General features: G+C 45.7%; 1 protein-coding gene across 2 annotated transcripts in view; it reads right to left on the bottom strand.

Annotated features, from left to right (window-relative positions):
• The window catches only part of mcoln1a (mucolipin TRP cation channel 1a), a 67,842-nt gene that overhangs the window by 42,905 nt on the left and 8,557 nt on the right, over window positions 1-16,380 (bottom strand). For both annotated transcript variants that reach the window (XM_067973180.1, XM_067973181.1), the window contains exon 2: window positions 15,865-16,097. In XM_067973180.1, coding sequence (XP_067829281.1) covers window positions 15,865-16,097 — 233 coding nt within the window. The remainder of the gene's footprint in view (window positions 1-15,864; window positions 16,098-16,380) is intronic.

Below are 16,380 nucleotides of genomic sequence, written 5' to 3'. Positions count from 1 at the left end.
CCTGCAAGGGGATATAGACAGGCTGGGTGAGTGGGCGGAGATTTGGCAGATGCAATATAATATTGGAAAATGTGAGGTTATGCACTTTGGCAGGAAAAATCAGAGAGCAAGTTATTTTCTTAATGGCGAGAGACTGGAAAGTACTGCAGTACAAAGGGATCTGGGGGTCCTAGTGCAAGAAAATCAAAAAGTTGGTATGCAGGTGCAGCAGGTGATCAAGAAAGCCAACGGAATGTTGGCTTTTATTGCTAGGGGGATAGAATATAAAAACAAGGAGGTATTGCTGCAGTTATATAAGGTATTGGTGAGACCGCACCTGGAATACTGCATACAGTTTTGGTCTCCATACTTAAGAAAAGACATACTTGCTCTCGAGGCAGTACAAAGAAGGTTCACTCGGTTAATCCCGGGGATGAGGGGGCGGACATATGAGGAGAGGTTGAGTAGATTGGGACTCTACTCATTGGAGTTCAGAAGAATGAGAGGCGATCTTATTGAAACATATAAGATTGTGAAGGGTCTTGATCGGGTGGATGCAGTAAGGATGTTCCCAAAGATGGGTGAAACTAGAACTAGGGGGCATAATCTTAGAATAAGGGGCTGCTCTTTCAAAACTGAGATGAGGAGAAACTTCTTCACTCAGAGGGTGGTAGGTCTGTGGAATTTGCTGCCCCAGGAAGCTGTGGAAGCTACATCATTAGATAAATTTAAAACAGAAATAGACAGTTTCCTAGAAGTAAAGGGAATTAGGGGTTATGGGGAGCGGGCAGGAAATTGGACATGAAGCTGAGTTCGGATCGGTCAATGCCCTGTGGGTGGCGGAGAGGGCCCAGGGGCTATGTGGCCGGGTCCTGCTCCGACTTCTTGTGTTCTTTAGATTTGTGGTTGGGATCAGATCAGCCATGATCTTATTGAATGGCGGAGCAGGCTCGAGGGGCCGATTGGCCTACTCCTGCTCCAATTTCTTATGTTCTTATGTTCTTATGTTCTTCTACAAGTATATAAAAAGGAAGAGGGTAGCTTAAGTAAACATTAGTCCCTTAGAGGATGAGACTGGAGAAATAATAATGGAAAACAAGGAAATGGCAGAGGAATTGAACATATATTTTGTATCTGTCTTCACAGTAGAAGACACTAATAATATACCAATAATAGTAGAAAATCAAGGGGAAAAGGGGAGGGAGGAACTAAAAACAATCACTAGAGAAAAAGTACTAGGTAAACTAATGGGTCTAAAGGCTGACAAGTCCCTGGACCTGTTGGCTTGCATCCGAGGGTCTTAAAGGAAGTGGCTACAGAGATAGTGGATGCATTGGTTGTAATCTTCCAGAATTCACTAGATTCTGGAAAGGTCCCAGCGGATTGGAAAACCGCAAACGTAACACCCCTATTCAAGAAGGGAGTGAGACAGAAAGCAGGTAACTATAGACCAGTTAGCCTAACATCTGTCATTGGAAAAATGCTAGAATCCATTATTAAGGAAGTAGTAGCAGGACATTTGGAGACTCATAATAAAACCATGTTGACTCTCCTTGATTGTATGAAGGGGAAATCATGTCTGACAAATTTATTAGAGTTCTTTGAGGAAGTAACGGGCAGGGTGGATAAAGGGGAACCAATGGATGCAGTATATTTGGATTTCCAAAAGGCATTCGATAAGGTGCCACGTAAAAGATTACTGCACAAGATAAGAGCTCATGGTGTTGGGGGTAATACACTGGCATGGATAGAGGATTGGCTAACAAACAGAAAACAAAGATAAAAGGGTCATTTTCAAAATGGCAATCTGTAACTAGTGGGGTGCAGCAGGGCTCAGTGCTGGGGCCTCAACTATTTACAATATATATCAATGACTTGGATGAAGGAACAGAGTGTCTTGTAGCCAAATTTGCTGATGATACAAAGATAGGTGAAAAAGCAAGTTGCGATGAGGACACAAAGTGTCTGCAAAGGGATATTGACAGGTTAAGCGAATGGGCAAACATCTGGCAGATGGAATATAATGTGGGAAAATGTGAAGTCATCCACTTTGGGAGGAAAAATAAAAAAGCAAAATATTATTTGAATGGAGAAATACTACAAAATGTTGCGGTACAGAGGGATCTGGGTGTCCTCCTACATGAAACACAAAGTCAACATACAGGTGCAGCAGGTAATCCAGAAGGCAAATGGAATATTGGCCTTTATTTCTAGGGGGATGGAGTATAAAAGCAGGGAAGTCATGCTACAACTGTACAGGGTGCTGATGAGACCACACCTGGAGTACTGCGTACAGTTCTGGTGCCCTTATTTAAAGAAGGACATACTTGCATTGGAGGCAGTTCAGAGAAGGTTCACTATATTGATTCCGGGTATGGAAGGGTTGTCTTATGAAGAAAGATTGAACAGATTGGGTCTATACTCATTGGAGTTTAGAAGAATGAGAGGAGATCTTATTGAAACATACAAGATTCTGAGGGGACTCGATAGGGTAGATGCTGAGAGGATGTTACCCCTCATGTGGGAATCTAAAACTAGGGGGCATAGTCTCAGAATAAGGGGTCGCCCGTTTAAGACGGAAATGAGGAGGAATTTCTTCTCCCAGAGGGTCGTGAATCTTTGGAATTCTTTACCCCAAAAAGCTGTGGAGGCTGAGTCATTGAATACATTCAAGGCTGAGTTAGACAAATTTTTGATCAGCGAGGGAGTCAAAGGATATGGGGAAAAGGCGGGAAAGTGGAGTTGAGGTAAAGATCAGATCAGCCATGATCTCATTAAATGATGGAGCAGGCTCGAGGGGCCGAATGGCCTACTCCTGCTCCTATCTCTTATGGTCTTAGGGGAAAAATCAGCCAGAGTTCCAGGTCCTGATCCGGTGACACCTTTGAAGCACCCATGTGCAGACATCGGGTGTAAATCAGGATTAGTTGTGACGCCTCCCGTGCCCTCACGTCTGCTGACCTACATCGGCTCCTGGTCTGGCAACGCCACGATTTTAAAATTATCATCCTTGTTTTCAAATCCCTCCATGGCCTCGCCCCTCCCTATCTCTATAACCTCCGAGATCTCTGCATTTCTCCAATTCTGGCCTCCTACACATCCCCTATTTTAATCACTCCACTACTGGCGGCTAGGCCTTCAGCTGCCTAGGCCCTTAGCTCTGGAAATCCCTCCCTAATCCTCTCCGCCTCTCTCTCCTCCTTTAAGACTCTCCCTTTAAACCTACCTCTTTTACCAAGCTTTTGGTCACCTGCCCTAATACCTCCTTATGTAACTTGGTGTCAAATTTTGTCTGATAATGTTCCTGCGAAGCACCTTGGGATGTTTTACTACGTTAGAGGCGTGTTATTGTTGCTAACATTCGTCAAAAATCAGACGTGAGCAATTGTCACTTGGTCAAGATCCTGGGGAGTAAATCACCGAACCCCAGCAAGGAGTCACCGCTCAGTAATTGGGGCCTGGACTAGAAAGTGGCCTCAATTCATCTACAACACAGTTGTCCAATACGTTAGCCCTAGTCAAATGTGGCTAATTAGGAATCCAGATGCATTTCTGATCAGTAAATTTTTAGAATTGAGTAATCGATACCATCGTTGGGCCTGTGATTTCAATACTCATTCACGTGCCATATGAATTTTAATCCTTTTTTGTGTATGTTGGTAAGATGAAAAGCAGAGCGTGTGAGCGTCTTTTAATCGTTGAGTGCTTTATTTGTATACTGAATGGTGGTAGATGTTTGTTAAGTAAATGTACACGTGAAGTACGTTTACCTGTATCGTGTGTAAGGCATTTGCTACTAAAATTAGTGCATGTGGCTAAAATGGTGGAGCTGCAGCCACATCTGACTAGGAAGCAATTTCTATTGGACAACACTGGAGTGAGATTAAACCAGAGATCATAATTTGACCTCCAGATCCACCTGATCTCGTGTCTGAATAACCGGTAACTCGCTGCAAGATTCCCTTCCACAAATACTTGGCTCTTTTCAAGGGGAGTCACTGGCCATTGCTGGAGAGATGGTGCTCGGATCAAGTGTCCAGCCTCCCGCAAGTGTCCATCCATGGTCTCCTCTCAAAACTGCCAGATGTAAAACAGATGTACTGCTTCCCCACAGGGAGAGGAGAAGCTCCCCCCCACCAGGAGAAAACATCAAACATTTTAATCAGTTTCCCTCTTTCTCCTCGCAGACTTACAAAGGACAGTTCTTTCTTAATATTGCTCCCCGATGGCTCAGTCAATAATGGCACTGTAATATAGACATACAGGAAGGTCCGTGGTTTCACTCCCCAGTCTACCCAGAGTTCACTGATCTCCAGAGGAGCTATAATTGTACTTGGTGCTCCTGGATCGGGCGGAGGATCCTACGCCTAACCTACATTGTGACCCTTACTAGAAAGTAATTGCCCGTGAAGGTCCGGATAGCTTGGGGTGCGTCACTGCCCTGACCTGCCATGGTCAAGAAGCCCTGGTTATCTTCAAGGGTGACACGTGAAGAATTGTCACTCGGGCAAAGTACTGATGGGTAGTGGATCCTGTGGAACTGTTCCGCAAGGGTCAGCATCTGCACAACACTGGAGGGAAACACAAGTAGAAACTAAAAGAGTTTTGACGGGTGAAGATCACTCATGTAAACCCGCTATAGGGACCATAAAGGAGATCTACTCATGGAGGCAGAGGGGATGGCCGAGGTACTAAATGAGTACTTTGCATCTGTCTTTACCAAGGAAGAAGATGCTGCCACAGTCTCAGTAAAAGAAGATATAGTTGAGATGCTGGATGGGCTAAAAATTGATGAAGAAGAGGTACTTGAAAGTAGACAGCAGCTGTACTTAAAGTAGATGAGTCCGGATGGGATGCATCCTAGGTTGCTGAGGGAAGTAAGGGTGGAAATTGCAGAGGTACCGGCCACAATCTTCCAAACATCCGTAGATACAGGGGTGGTGCCAGAGGACTGGAGAATTGCAAATGTTACACCCTTTTTCAAAAAAGAGTGCAAGGATAAACCCAGCAACTACAGGCCAGTCAGTTTAACCTCAGTGGTGGGGAAATTTTTAGAAACGATAATCCGGGACAGAATTAAGAGTCACTTGGACGAGTGTGGATTGATTAGGGAAAGCCAGCACGGATTTGTTAAAGGCTAATCATGTTTAACTAACCTGATAAGAGTTTTTTGATGAGGTAACAGAGAGGGTAGATGAGGGCAATGCAGCTGATGTGGTGTATATGGACTTTCAAAAGGAGTTTGATAAAGTGACGCATGGTAGGCTTATCATTAAGATTGCGGCCCATGGAATAAAGGGGGCAGTAGCAACATGGATACAGAATTGGCTAAGGGACAGGAAACAGACAGAAGTGATGAATCGTTGTTTCGGACTGGAGGGAGGTGTACAGTGGTGATCCCCAGGGGTCGGTGCTGGGACCACTGCTTTTCTTGATATATATTAATGACTTGGACTTGGGTGTACAGGGCACAATTTCAAAATCTGCAGATGAGACAAAACTTGGAAGGGTAGTAAACAGTGAGGAGGATAGTGATAGACTTCAAGAGGATATAGACAGGCTGGTGGAATGGGGGGAATGTGGCAGATGAAATTTAAAGCAGAAAAATGCGAAGAGATACATTTCGGTGGGAAGAATGAGGAGAGGCAATATAAACTAGAGGGCACAATTCTAAAAGGAGTACAGGAACAGAGAGATCTGGGGGTATATGTGCACAAATCATTGAAGGTGGCAGGGCAGGTTGAGAAAGCGGTTAAACAAGCATATGGGATCCTGGGCTTTATAAATAGAGGCACAGAGTACAAAAGTAATGATGAACCTTTATAAAACATTGGTTCAGCCACAACTGGAGTATTGTGTCCAGTTCTGGGCACCGCACTTCAGGAAAGATGTGAAGGCCTTAGAGAGGGTGCAGAAGAGATTTACTAGAATGATTCTAGGGATGAAGGACTTTAGTGACGTGGATAGACTGGAGAAGCTGGGGTTGTTCTCCTTGGAACAGAGATGGTTGAGAGGAGATTTGATAGAGATATTCAAAATCATGAAGGGTCTAGACAGAGTAGATAGAGAGAAACTGTTCTCATTGGTGGAAGGGTCAAGGACCAGAGGACATAGATTGAAGGTGACTGGCAAAAGAATCAAAGATGACAAGAGGAAAAACTTTTTTTTTTAAACACAGCGAGTGGTTAGGATCTGGAATGCACTGCCCGAGGGGTTGGCGGAGGCAGATTCAATCATGGCCTTCAAAAGGGAACTGGATAATTACTTGAAAGAAAAAAAATTGCAGGGCTACAGGGATAGGGCAGGGGAATGGGACTAGCTGGATTGCTCTTGCATAGAGCCGGCTCGGACTCGATGGGCCGAATGGCTTCCTTCTGTGCTGTAACCTTTCTATGATTCTAGTCAATAAAGGAGGGAGAGAGAAAACCGGGAACTACAGGCCAGTTATTCGGACATCAGTAGTAGGGAAAATGCTGAAATCCATTATTAAGGAAGGGCTAGTGAGTATAGAAATAGGAGGATAGAACAGATGAATGAGTGGCTAAAGAGTTGGTGCAGGAGGGAGGGTTTCAGTTTCCTGGATCACTGGGCCTGCTTCTGGGGAAGGTGGGACTTGTACAAGTCGGACGGGTTGCACCTGAACCAGAGCGGGACAAATATCCTTGCGGGGAGGTTTGCTAGCACTGTTGGGGGGGGTTTAAACTAACTTGGCAGGGGGATGGGATACAGAGTGGAGCTACAATAGGGGGTGATGTGCAGCCAAATATAGAGAAAAAAACAAGTCAGCTTGGAAGACAGGGCAAATATGTGAGGGCAAGGCTGGATGGCATCTATTTTAATGCAAGGAGTCTTGCGAATAAGGTGGATGAACTGAAGGTGTTGATAAACACATGGGAGTATGATATTGTTGCTGTCACAGAGACATGGTTGAGGGAGGGGCAAGACTGGCAGCTCAATATTCCGGGGTACAGAATCTTCAGGCGAGACAGAGGGGGAGGTATAAGAGGAGGGGGGGGGGTCGCAATATTAATTAAAGAATCAATTACTGCCATAAGGAGGGATGATATATTAGCAGGTTCCTCTAATGAGGCCATATGGGTGGAGCTTAAAAACAAAAAGGGGGCAAGCACTTTGATGGGAGTGTACTATAGGCCCCCAAACAGTCAGGGGGAGATAGAGGAACAGATATGTAGGCAAATTTCAGAAAATTGTGCAAATAATAGGGTAATAATAGTGGGGGATTTCAACTTCCCCAATATTAACTGGGATACTCAGAGTGTAAAAGGCTTAGAGGGTACAAAATTCTTAACGTGCATCCAGGAGAGCTTTTTGAGCCAGCATGTAGAAAGTCTTACAAGAGAGGGGGCGGTACTGGACCTAATTCTAGGGAATGTGGCCGGCCAAGTGGAAGAAGTGCTAGTAGGTGAGCACTTTGGTGACAGTGACCATAATTCGGTGAGATTTAAGGTGGTCATGGAAAAGGACAGGGAGGGGCCGGAAATAAAGGTTCTAAATTGGGGGAAGGCTGATTTTAATAGGATAAGGCAGGATCTGGCCAAAATGGACTGGGATCAGCTGCTTGTAGGAAAATCCGCATCGGAGCAATGGGAGTCTTTCAGAAGGGAGATTGAGACCATACAATGGCAACATGTTCCCGTAAAGGTCAAGGGTGGTTCCAAGAACTCCAGGGAACCTTGGATGTCAGGGGATATACGAGAATGGATTAGGAAAAAAAGGAGGGCTTTTGGCAGATACAAAAGGCTAAAGACGGAGGAAGCCCTAGAGGAGTACAAAAAGTGCAGGGGGATACTTAAAAAAGAAATTAGGAGATCAAGGAGGGGCCATGAAATAACACTGGCGAGCAAAATAAAGGAAAATCCTAAGATGTTTTATAAGTATATTAAGGGTAAGAGGATAACTAGGGAAAAAATAGGGCCCATTAGGGACAAAAATGGCAATCTGTGTGTGGAGCCGGCAGATGTAGGAGGGGTTCTAAATGAATTTTTTGCATCTGTTTTCACTATGGAGAAGGACGATGTAGACATAGAAATACGGCTGGGGGACTGTGATATACTCGAACATATTAACATCGAGCGGGAGGAGGTATTGGCGGTTTTAGCAGGCCTAAAAATGGATAAATCCCCAGGCCCGGACGAAATGTATCCCAGGCTACTGTGTGAGGCAAAGGAGGAGATTGCGGGGGCTCTAACACACATATTCAGAACCTCTCTGGCCACAGGGGATGTGCCAGAGGACTGGAGAACCGCTAATGTAGTACCATTATTCAAGAAGGGGAGTAGGGAAAAACCAGGGAACTACAGGCCAGTGAGCCTAACATCAGTGGTAGGAAAATTATTGGAAAAAATTCTGAAGGACAAAATTAGTCTCCACTTGGAGAAGCAAGGATTAATCAGGGATAGTCAACATGGCTTTGTCAAGGGAAGATCATGTCTGACTAATTTGATTGAATTTTTTGAGGGGGTGACTAGGCGTGTGGATGAGGGTAACGCAGTGGATGTGGTATACATGGATTTCAGTAAGGCCTTCGATAAAGTCCCGCACAGGAGACTGGTCAAGAAGGTACGAGCCCATGGAATCCAGGGTGCCTTGGCACTTTGGATACAAAACTGGCTTAGTGGCAGAAGGCAGAGGGTGATGGTCGAAGGTTGTTTTTGTGACTGGAAGCCTGTGGCCAGTGGGGTACCACAGGGATCGGTGCTGGGTCCCTTGCTGTTTGTGGTCTACATTAATGACTTGGATATGAATGTAAAAGGTATGATCAGTAAGTTCGCTGGTAGGGTGGTAAATAGCGAGGAGGATAGCCTCAGTCTGCAGGACGATATAGATGGGTTGGTCAGATGGGCAGAACAGTGGCAAATGGAATTTAACCCGGAAAAGTGCGAGGTGATGCACTTTGGAGGGACTAACAAGGCAAGGGAATACACAATGAATGGGAGGACCCTAGGCAAGACAGAGGGTCAGAGGGATCTTGGTGTGCAAGTTCACAGATCCCTGAAGGCGGCGGAACAGGTAGATAAGGTGGTAAAGGCGGCATATGGGATACTTGCCTTTATTAGCCGAGGCATAGAATATAAGAGCAAGGAGGTTATGATGGAGCTGTATAAAACACTGGTTAGGCCACAGCTGGAGTACTGTGTGCAGTTCTGGTCGCCACACTACAGGAAGGATGTGATCGCTTTGGAGAGGGTGCAGAGGAGATTCACCAGGATGTTACCAGGGCTGGAGTGCTTCAGCTATGAAGAGAGACTGGGAAGATTGGGTTTGTTTTCCTTGGAGCAGAGGAGGCTGAGGGGGGACATGATTGAGGTGTACAAAATTATGAGGGGCACAGATAGGATGGATACTAAGGAGCTTTTTCCCTTCGTTGAGGGTTCTATAACAAGGGGACATAGATTCAAGATAAAAGGCGGGAGGTTTAGAGGGGATTTGAGAAAGAACTTTTTCACCCAGAGGGTGGTTGGAGTCTGGAACTCACTGCCTGAAAGGGTTGTGGAGGTAGGAACCCTCACAACATTCAAGAAGCATTTGGATGAGCACTTGAAATGCCATAGCATACAAGGCTACGGACCAAATGCTGGAATATGGGATTAGAGTAGACAGGGCTTGATGGCCGGCGCGGACACGATGGGCCGAAGGGCCTCGATCCGTGCTGTATAACTCTATGACTCTATGGTAACAGGGTAATTAGAAAATCATAATAGCCAGAGTCAACGTGGTTTATGAAAGGGAAATTGTGTTTAACAAATTTATTTAGAGTTCTTTGAGGATGTAAGTACCAGAGTAGATAAAGGGGAACCAGTGAATGTAGTATATCTGGATGTCCAAAAGGCATTCGATAAGGTGCCAGATAAAAGGTTGCTATGCAAGATAAGGGCTCAAGGGGTTGGGAGTGATATATTAGCATGGATAGAGGATTGGTTAACAGACAGAAAACTGAGTAGGGATAAACAGGTCATTCTCAGGTTGGCAGGCTGTAACTAGTGGGGTGCCACAAGGATCAGTGCTGGGGCCTCAGCTATTTACAGTCTATATTAATGACTTAGATGAATGTATGTAATGTATCCAAGTTTGCTGACGATACGAAGTTGCGAAAGGCTGGAAGGTGCCTTGCCTTTTATAATCAGGAACACTTCTTTTTACAATGACTCAATACTCAATACTTTGTGCTGGTTTTAGCACAAAGGATTCTTGCATAAGTTTTGGGGTTTACATTCCACCCCACCCATTTTTCCAAGAAGACTGAAAACAAGTATCTCTGCCGTAACTAATGAGTCAAAAATCTCGTGCCACATAATTGTCATTCCTAGCTAGAGTGGTGCAGTCGCACTAAAGTGTGCTCTTCAGAATTGCTTCCTCATCTTGTAAATGCAGAGTTGTGTTGATAGGTGTCGGCCTTGACTCAGTGAGTCGCACTTTTGCATCGGAGTCAGAAGGTTCCTCACTCCAGAGACTTGAGCAAAAAATCTAGGCCGACGCTCCAGTGCGGTACTGAGGGAGTGCCGGCTTTCAGATGAGACATAAAAGATCCTGAGGCACTATTTTGAAGAACAGGAGACTTCTCCCCAGTGTCCTGCCCAATATTTATCCCTCAACCAACATCACGAACAGATTATATGGTCATTGTGTCATTGCTGTTTGTGGGATCTTGCTGTGCGCAAATTGGCTGCCACGTTTCCTACATTACAACAGTGACTACATTTCAAAGATACTACATAGTCTGTAATGCGCTTTGGGACGTCCCGAGGTCGTGAAAGGTGCTATATATTGAGTTACATTAATTCTACAGTACAGAAACAGGCCATTCGGCCCAACTGGTCTATGCCGGCGTTTATGCTCCACATGAGCCTCCTCCCTCCCTACTTCATCTACTCCTATCAGCATACTCTTCTATTCCTTTCTCCCTCATATGCTTATCTAGCTTCCCCTTAAATGCATCTATGCTATTTGGCTCAACCACTCCATGTGGTAGCAAGTTCCACATTCTTACCACTCTCTGGGTAAAGAAGTTTCTCCTGAACTCCCTATTGGATTTATTAGTGACTGTTTTATGTTTATGACCTTTAGTTTTGGACTCCCCAGCAAGTGGAAACATCTTCTCTACGTTTATCCTATCAAACCCCTTTCATTATCTTAAAGGCCTCTATCAGGTCACCTTCTCTTTTCTAGAGAAAAAAGCCCCAGCCTGTTTAGTCTTTTCTGATGAGTATACCCTCTCAGTTCTGTTATCATCCTTGTGAATCTTTTTTGCACTTTCTCCAGTGCCTCTATATCCTTTTTTATAATACGGAGACCAGAACTGTACACAATACTTCAAATGTGGCCTAACCAAGGTTCTATACAAGTTTAACATAGCTTTTCTACTTTTCAATTCTATCCCTCTAGAAATGAACCCATGCTTGATTTGCCTTTTTTATGGCCTTATTAAATGCAAGTTTTTCTTTCCATAATTCCCAGACACAGAATCTGTGCAAATGGAATTTTTGTTCAATAGGTCAGAAACACTTGACCCAATCTCCCATATTGAGCATTCCTAAAGGTTCAGTTGTTTAGTGGTCTGCCCAACGTAGAACTGAGATATAATGACAGGGAGGTTCCGGGCTCAGCCAAGAGCCTGTGAGGAGTTAGCGCATCTCGACCAGGCCCAGCAGTTGGGGGTCAACAATGGAGCTTCAGCACCCCCTGAGCTAGGGGAGAGGAAAATCAGCCAGATTCTCATTCCTGATCACCATCCAGTGACTTCTGCTGGAAAGTGGATTTGTAGATGTTGGAGTGGGAGGAACCAGATGCAGATGTGATGCCCCATACAGTTGAATAGGCAATTACTCTCAGTAGCCAAGGTCACATGTGGAGAATGGCCACTCAGATGAGGGACTGAAGGATAGCCAGCACCCACGAAACTGTACTCCAACAAGTCTCACTGCCTTCAGGAGAGGAGTGGGACAAACTGGAGTTAAGGAAAAATGTAAATCTATTTATATTAAAAATCTTCTATACACACACACACACATATCCTGTCCGGAAACTCCATTTCCGGTTGTCACCATTTTTAGGCATACTGTTTTAACATTAAAATGCCTATGTAATCCGTTACAATGGGAATTCCCTATGTAAACAGGGTCCCGTGACACATGTCATTGCAGGGTGGGGCCATTAGATGGTGTTGGAGCGCCACTGTATCCAGTGCCACCATATTCTTACACACTACAAGCAACTCCACAGGAGATCTAATTTGGAAGAATTGCTGTGTCTTACATGCAATGTTTTGGCAGTGTGCAAAACACCCCCATCAGCCACTTGGCAGTGGTTCAAATGCTCAGCTACCGTTCAATCCCGGGCACGTTGCACAGGAACAGCCGATCACAAAGCCACAGTGGGAATGAAAACAAACAAAAACTCTAAACACCACACAAGTTACGAAACCCAACTGGTACCGGCTAAAAATGGAGAGATTTTAACAAGTGGCCACTCTGAGTCGAGACAGCGAGTGACAGACACTGTCCAACATTGGGGGGGGGGGGGGGGGAGTCGGAGCCAAACCTGACCCTGGCCTCTCCTAACATCACCCTTTGTAGGAAGCGTCACTGCGTTGCAATCAGGTGGGAGCCTTGGCTGAGATTTTCTCCCCTCTTCCTAGCTCAGGGGCACCATGATCAACCTAACCCACAGCCAGTGCTCTGCCCAGGTAAGTCAGCAGAGAGAGCAAGGAAGGAACCTGAGACCTGCTGGCCTGGATAGTTCTGTGACTGAGCACGATGAGGTATTTCTCGAGGGATAGAATTGAAAAGTTGAGAAGTTGTGTTAAACTTGTCTAGAACCTTGGTTAGACCACACCTTGAGAACTGTGCACAGTTCTGGGGGTAAATTCCAAGAACGGGTGAGCAGGGAGTAAAAATCCTGCGTTTTCAGAGCAGGATGGGCATTCCGACTCCAACTCGCCCACTTCTGGGTTTAACCCAGGCAGGTTTGCATGCGTGGCACCAGGAAGTCCCACCCCCACTTAAAGCCGACAGGCTGGTACTTAAAAATACAATGTACCTCACTGAAATACTTGAGGTACTTAAATATTTTGTGTACTGGAACGTTAAAATGAATTTAAACCTCACCTATTCGGGTTTCCCATCACTTCCGAATCACGTCAGGTGAAAACAGGCAGGAAGGGCCGGATCCATGAGGTGACTGCCTTTATGGCACTGCTCGTGGGCCTGGAGGAGCAGGAGCACTTCACCAAGGCCCAACAAGCTCACCTGGCCGACAGGACCCCCTCCAATCGGCCGACCACACCCCCCACCCACTCCCACACCCTCCCCACCGGTGGTGGACCCCCACCTACATCCAACTCGTCACCAAACCTCCAAATCCCAGCCCATCCGACTGCCTCCCCACCACCCCCGATCCCTTCCCAGCTCCATGCTAAAATTTACCCCACGGTCTCCATATTATAAAAAGGGTATAGAGACACTGGAGAAGGGGCGAGAAAGATTTACTAGGATAATACCAGAACTGAGAGGATATACTTATCAGGAAAGGCTAAACAGACTGGGGTTCTTTTCCCTAGAACAGAGAAGGTTGAGGGGTGACCTGATAGAGGTCTTGAAGATAATGATAGGGTTTGATGAGGTAGACATAGAGATGTTTCCACTTGTGAGGAGACCAAAACAGAGGTCATAAATATAAGATAGTCACTAATAAATCCAATAGGGAATTCAGGAGAAACTTCTTTACCCAGAGTGGTGAGAATGTGGAACTCGCTACCACAAGGAGTAGTTGAGGCGAATAACATAGATGCATTTAAGGGGAAGCTAGATCAGCATGAGGGAGAAAGGAATAGAAGGATATGCTGATAGGGGTAGATGAAGTAGGGTGGGAGGAGGCTTGTGTGGAACATAAACGCCGGCATGGACCAGTTGGGCCGAATGGCCTGTTTCTGTGCTGTAGGCTTGATGTAACTGATCAGAGGATTGTTCTACGACTCTTTTCAGTTGTAGCACTATCAATCTGCTGACTTGAACCAGCTGATGTTGAGTGTTACTCGAGCTGTGCTTATGACAGTTCAATTATGCCACGAAAACTTTGTTATGGATTATATTAATTCCAAGATTTACACCAATGCACAAGGTCAGTGACTCTGAGCGCGTGATGAAATTTGAGGAACAGTACAGCCCCAAGAAAGAACAGTGTTGGAATAGCAGCAGCCTATTCTATACAATGACAGGAGACAGATACTCACCTATAACCCACCCCACATAGAGTTATTAAATCTGGGGGGCGGGGGGGGAAAGAAAAAAAAATAAATAAAAAAATCGCTCATGCTGAGTGGGAGCATTCTTGGAGCTAAACGAATGCAGCATGTCACAGCAAGAAGGGGGAAGAAGCCATTCAGTGCGTTCTGTGCAAAGGTGTCAGCCGTGGCTCAGTGGGCAGCACTCTCGCTCTGAGTCAGAAGGTCGTGGGTTCAAGTCCCACTCCAGAGACTTGAGCACACAATCTAAGCTGACACTCCCAGTGCAGTACTGAGGGACTGCTGCACTGTCAGAGGGGTCGTCTTTCGAGTGAGATGTTAAACTGAGGCCCCATCTGATGTCTCAGGTGGACGTGAAAGATCCCATGGCACTATTCGAAGAAGAGCAGGGGAGTTCTCCCAGTGTCCTGGCCAATATTTATCCCTCAGTGAACATCATTAAAACAGATCATCTGGTCATTTATCTCATTGCTGTTTGTGGGATCTTGCTGTGCGCAAATTGGCTGTCACATTTCCTAAATTACAATATTGGCTTAACTGGCTGTAAAGTGCTTTGGGATGTCCTGAGGTTGTGAAAGGCGCTACAGAAATTCAAAATCCTCTTTCAGACTTAGCAGCACAATAGAATATTACAGTGTTTAATGCCAGCGAGCAGTGATTTGAGTGGATTATAGTCAGTGAGCCAGGTCTGCATGTCCATTTGCTAAACTCACTTCCACAACCCCTAGGGTCATACATATTTTTTGGGACGTGGACTTTGCTGGCAAAGCCGGCATTTATTGCCCATCTCTAGTTGCCCTTGAGAAGGTGGTGGTGGGCCTTCTTCTTGAACCGCTGCAGTCCGTGTGGTGACGGTTCTCCCACAGTGCTGTTAGGTAGGGAGTGCCAGGATTTTGACCCAATGACGATGAAGGAACGGCGATATATGTCCAAGTCAGGATGGTGTGTGACTCGGAGGTGATTGTATTCTCCTAAATACAAAGTTCGTAATGAACTTCCTCAATGGTTTGTGGTTAAATAAACCTTAAATTTATAAAGCTGTTCTTGAGGAAGGACAAGGAGAACTTTTTTTACGCTGCGAATTGTTATGATCTGGAATTCACTGCCTTAAAGGGCGGTGGATGCAGATTCAATAGTAACTTTCAAAAGGGAATTGGATAAATACTTGAAGGGGGAAAATTAGCAGGGCTATGGGGCAAGAGCAGGGGGGGGGTGGGACTAATTGGACAGCTCTTTCAAAGAGCTGGCACAGGCACGATGGGCCGAACGGCCTCCTCCTTTGCGGTATGATTCCATATCGTGTCAAAACGTTTCCAAGCGCTTCGCACAAATGAATCACTCATCCGAAGTGCACAGACTTCCGTAGCTAAACAAAACACCCTTTGGTGGTATCGAGCCACATGGACCAGGGAGGTCCCAGGATCAATCTCCAGTCTGTGCAGAGATAGCTGACCTCAACTGGGGTAACAGCCAGTGTCCCAGCACCCCTAGGGAGCACAGCAAGACAGCAAGCCCAGGGTTTCTGTTTACTAGCCAGGGACAGGGCTGCCCCAGAGTCAGTCCAGTGTACGTTTCAACTCATGGCCACTCTGATGGAGCGGATGGCTATGGATGTTAGGCCTTACCTGTGTCGTGACTATGATGAGCTTGACGATCTGCACCAGCAGTTTGAAGGGCTTCCGGCCTTTCGCTCGGTATTTATCGCAGGGACTCATGAAGAAATACTTCAGCTTCCTCCTCAGCTCCTCCTCCTGCATCTCCAAAGAAGCCTGGGACGGCAGGCTGGAGCTGGGACTGACCACACGGACATTATCCTGGGAGCCATAATTGTTCACTGAACTCAGCAGCTTCTCTCTTTCTAAATGGACGAGAAAAAGAATCCAACAATCAGGATCTGAAGTTACATTTTCTATAAAGAAGCAACTGTCGGCACAATGGTATGTGACTTGGAGAAGATACTGATCTTCCCCCAATGGTTTGTGGCCAACATTCCCCCCACAACTACCAAAAAAAGCAGCTTATCCGGCCATTCAACTCACTGCCGTTAGCGAGACGATACTGGCACAATATGGTGAAACCATAACCACAGACACTGCATTCCAACAGGTCGCACAGCTAACTCTACAGTCAGACGCGTGGCC

Source organism: Heptranchias perlo, chromosome 37 (genome assembly GCF_035084215.1).
Source record: "Heptranchias perlo isolate sHepPer1 chromosome 37, sHepPer1.hap1, whole genome shotgun sequence".
In the NCBI taxonomy this organism is placed as follows: domain Eukaryota; kingdom Metazoa; phylum Chordata; class Chondrichthyes; order Hexanchiformes; family Hexanchidae; genus Heptranchias; species Heptranchias perlo.
This window is presented reverse-complemented; position numbering and strand designations above follow the sequence as displayed.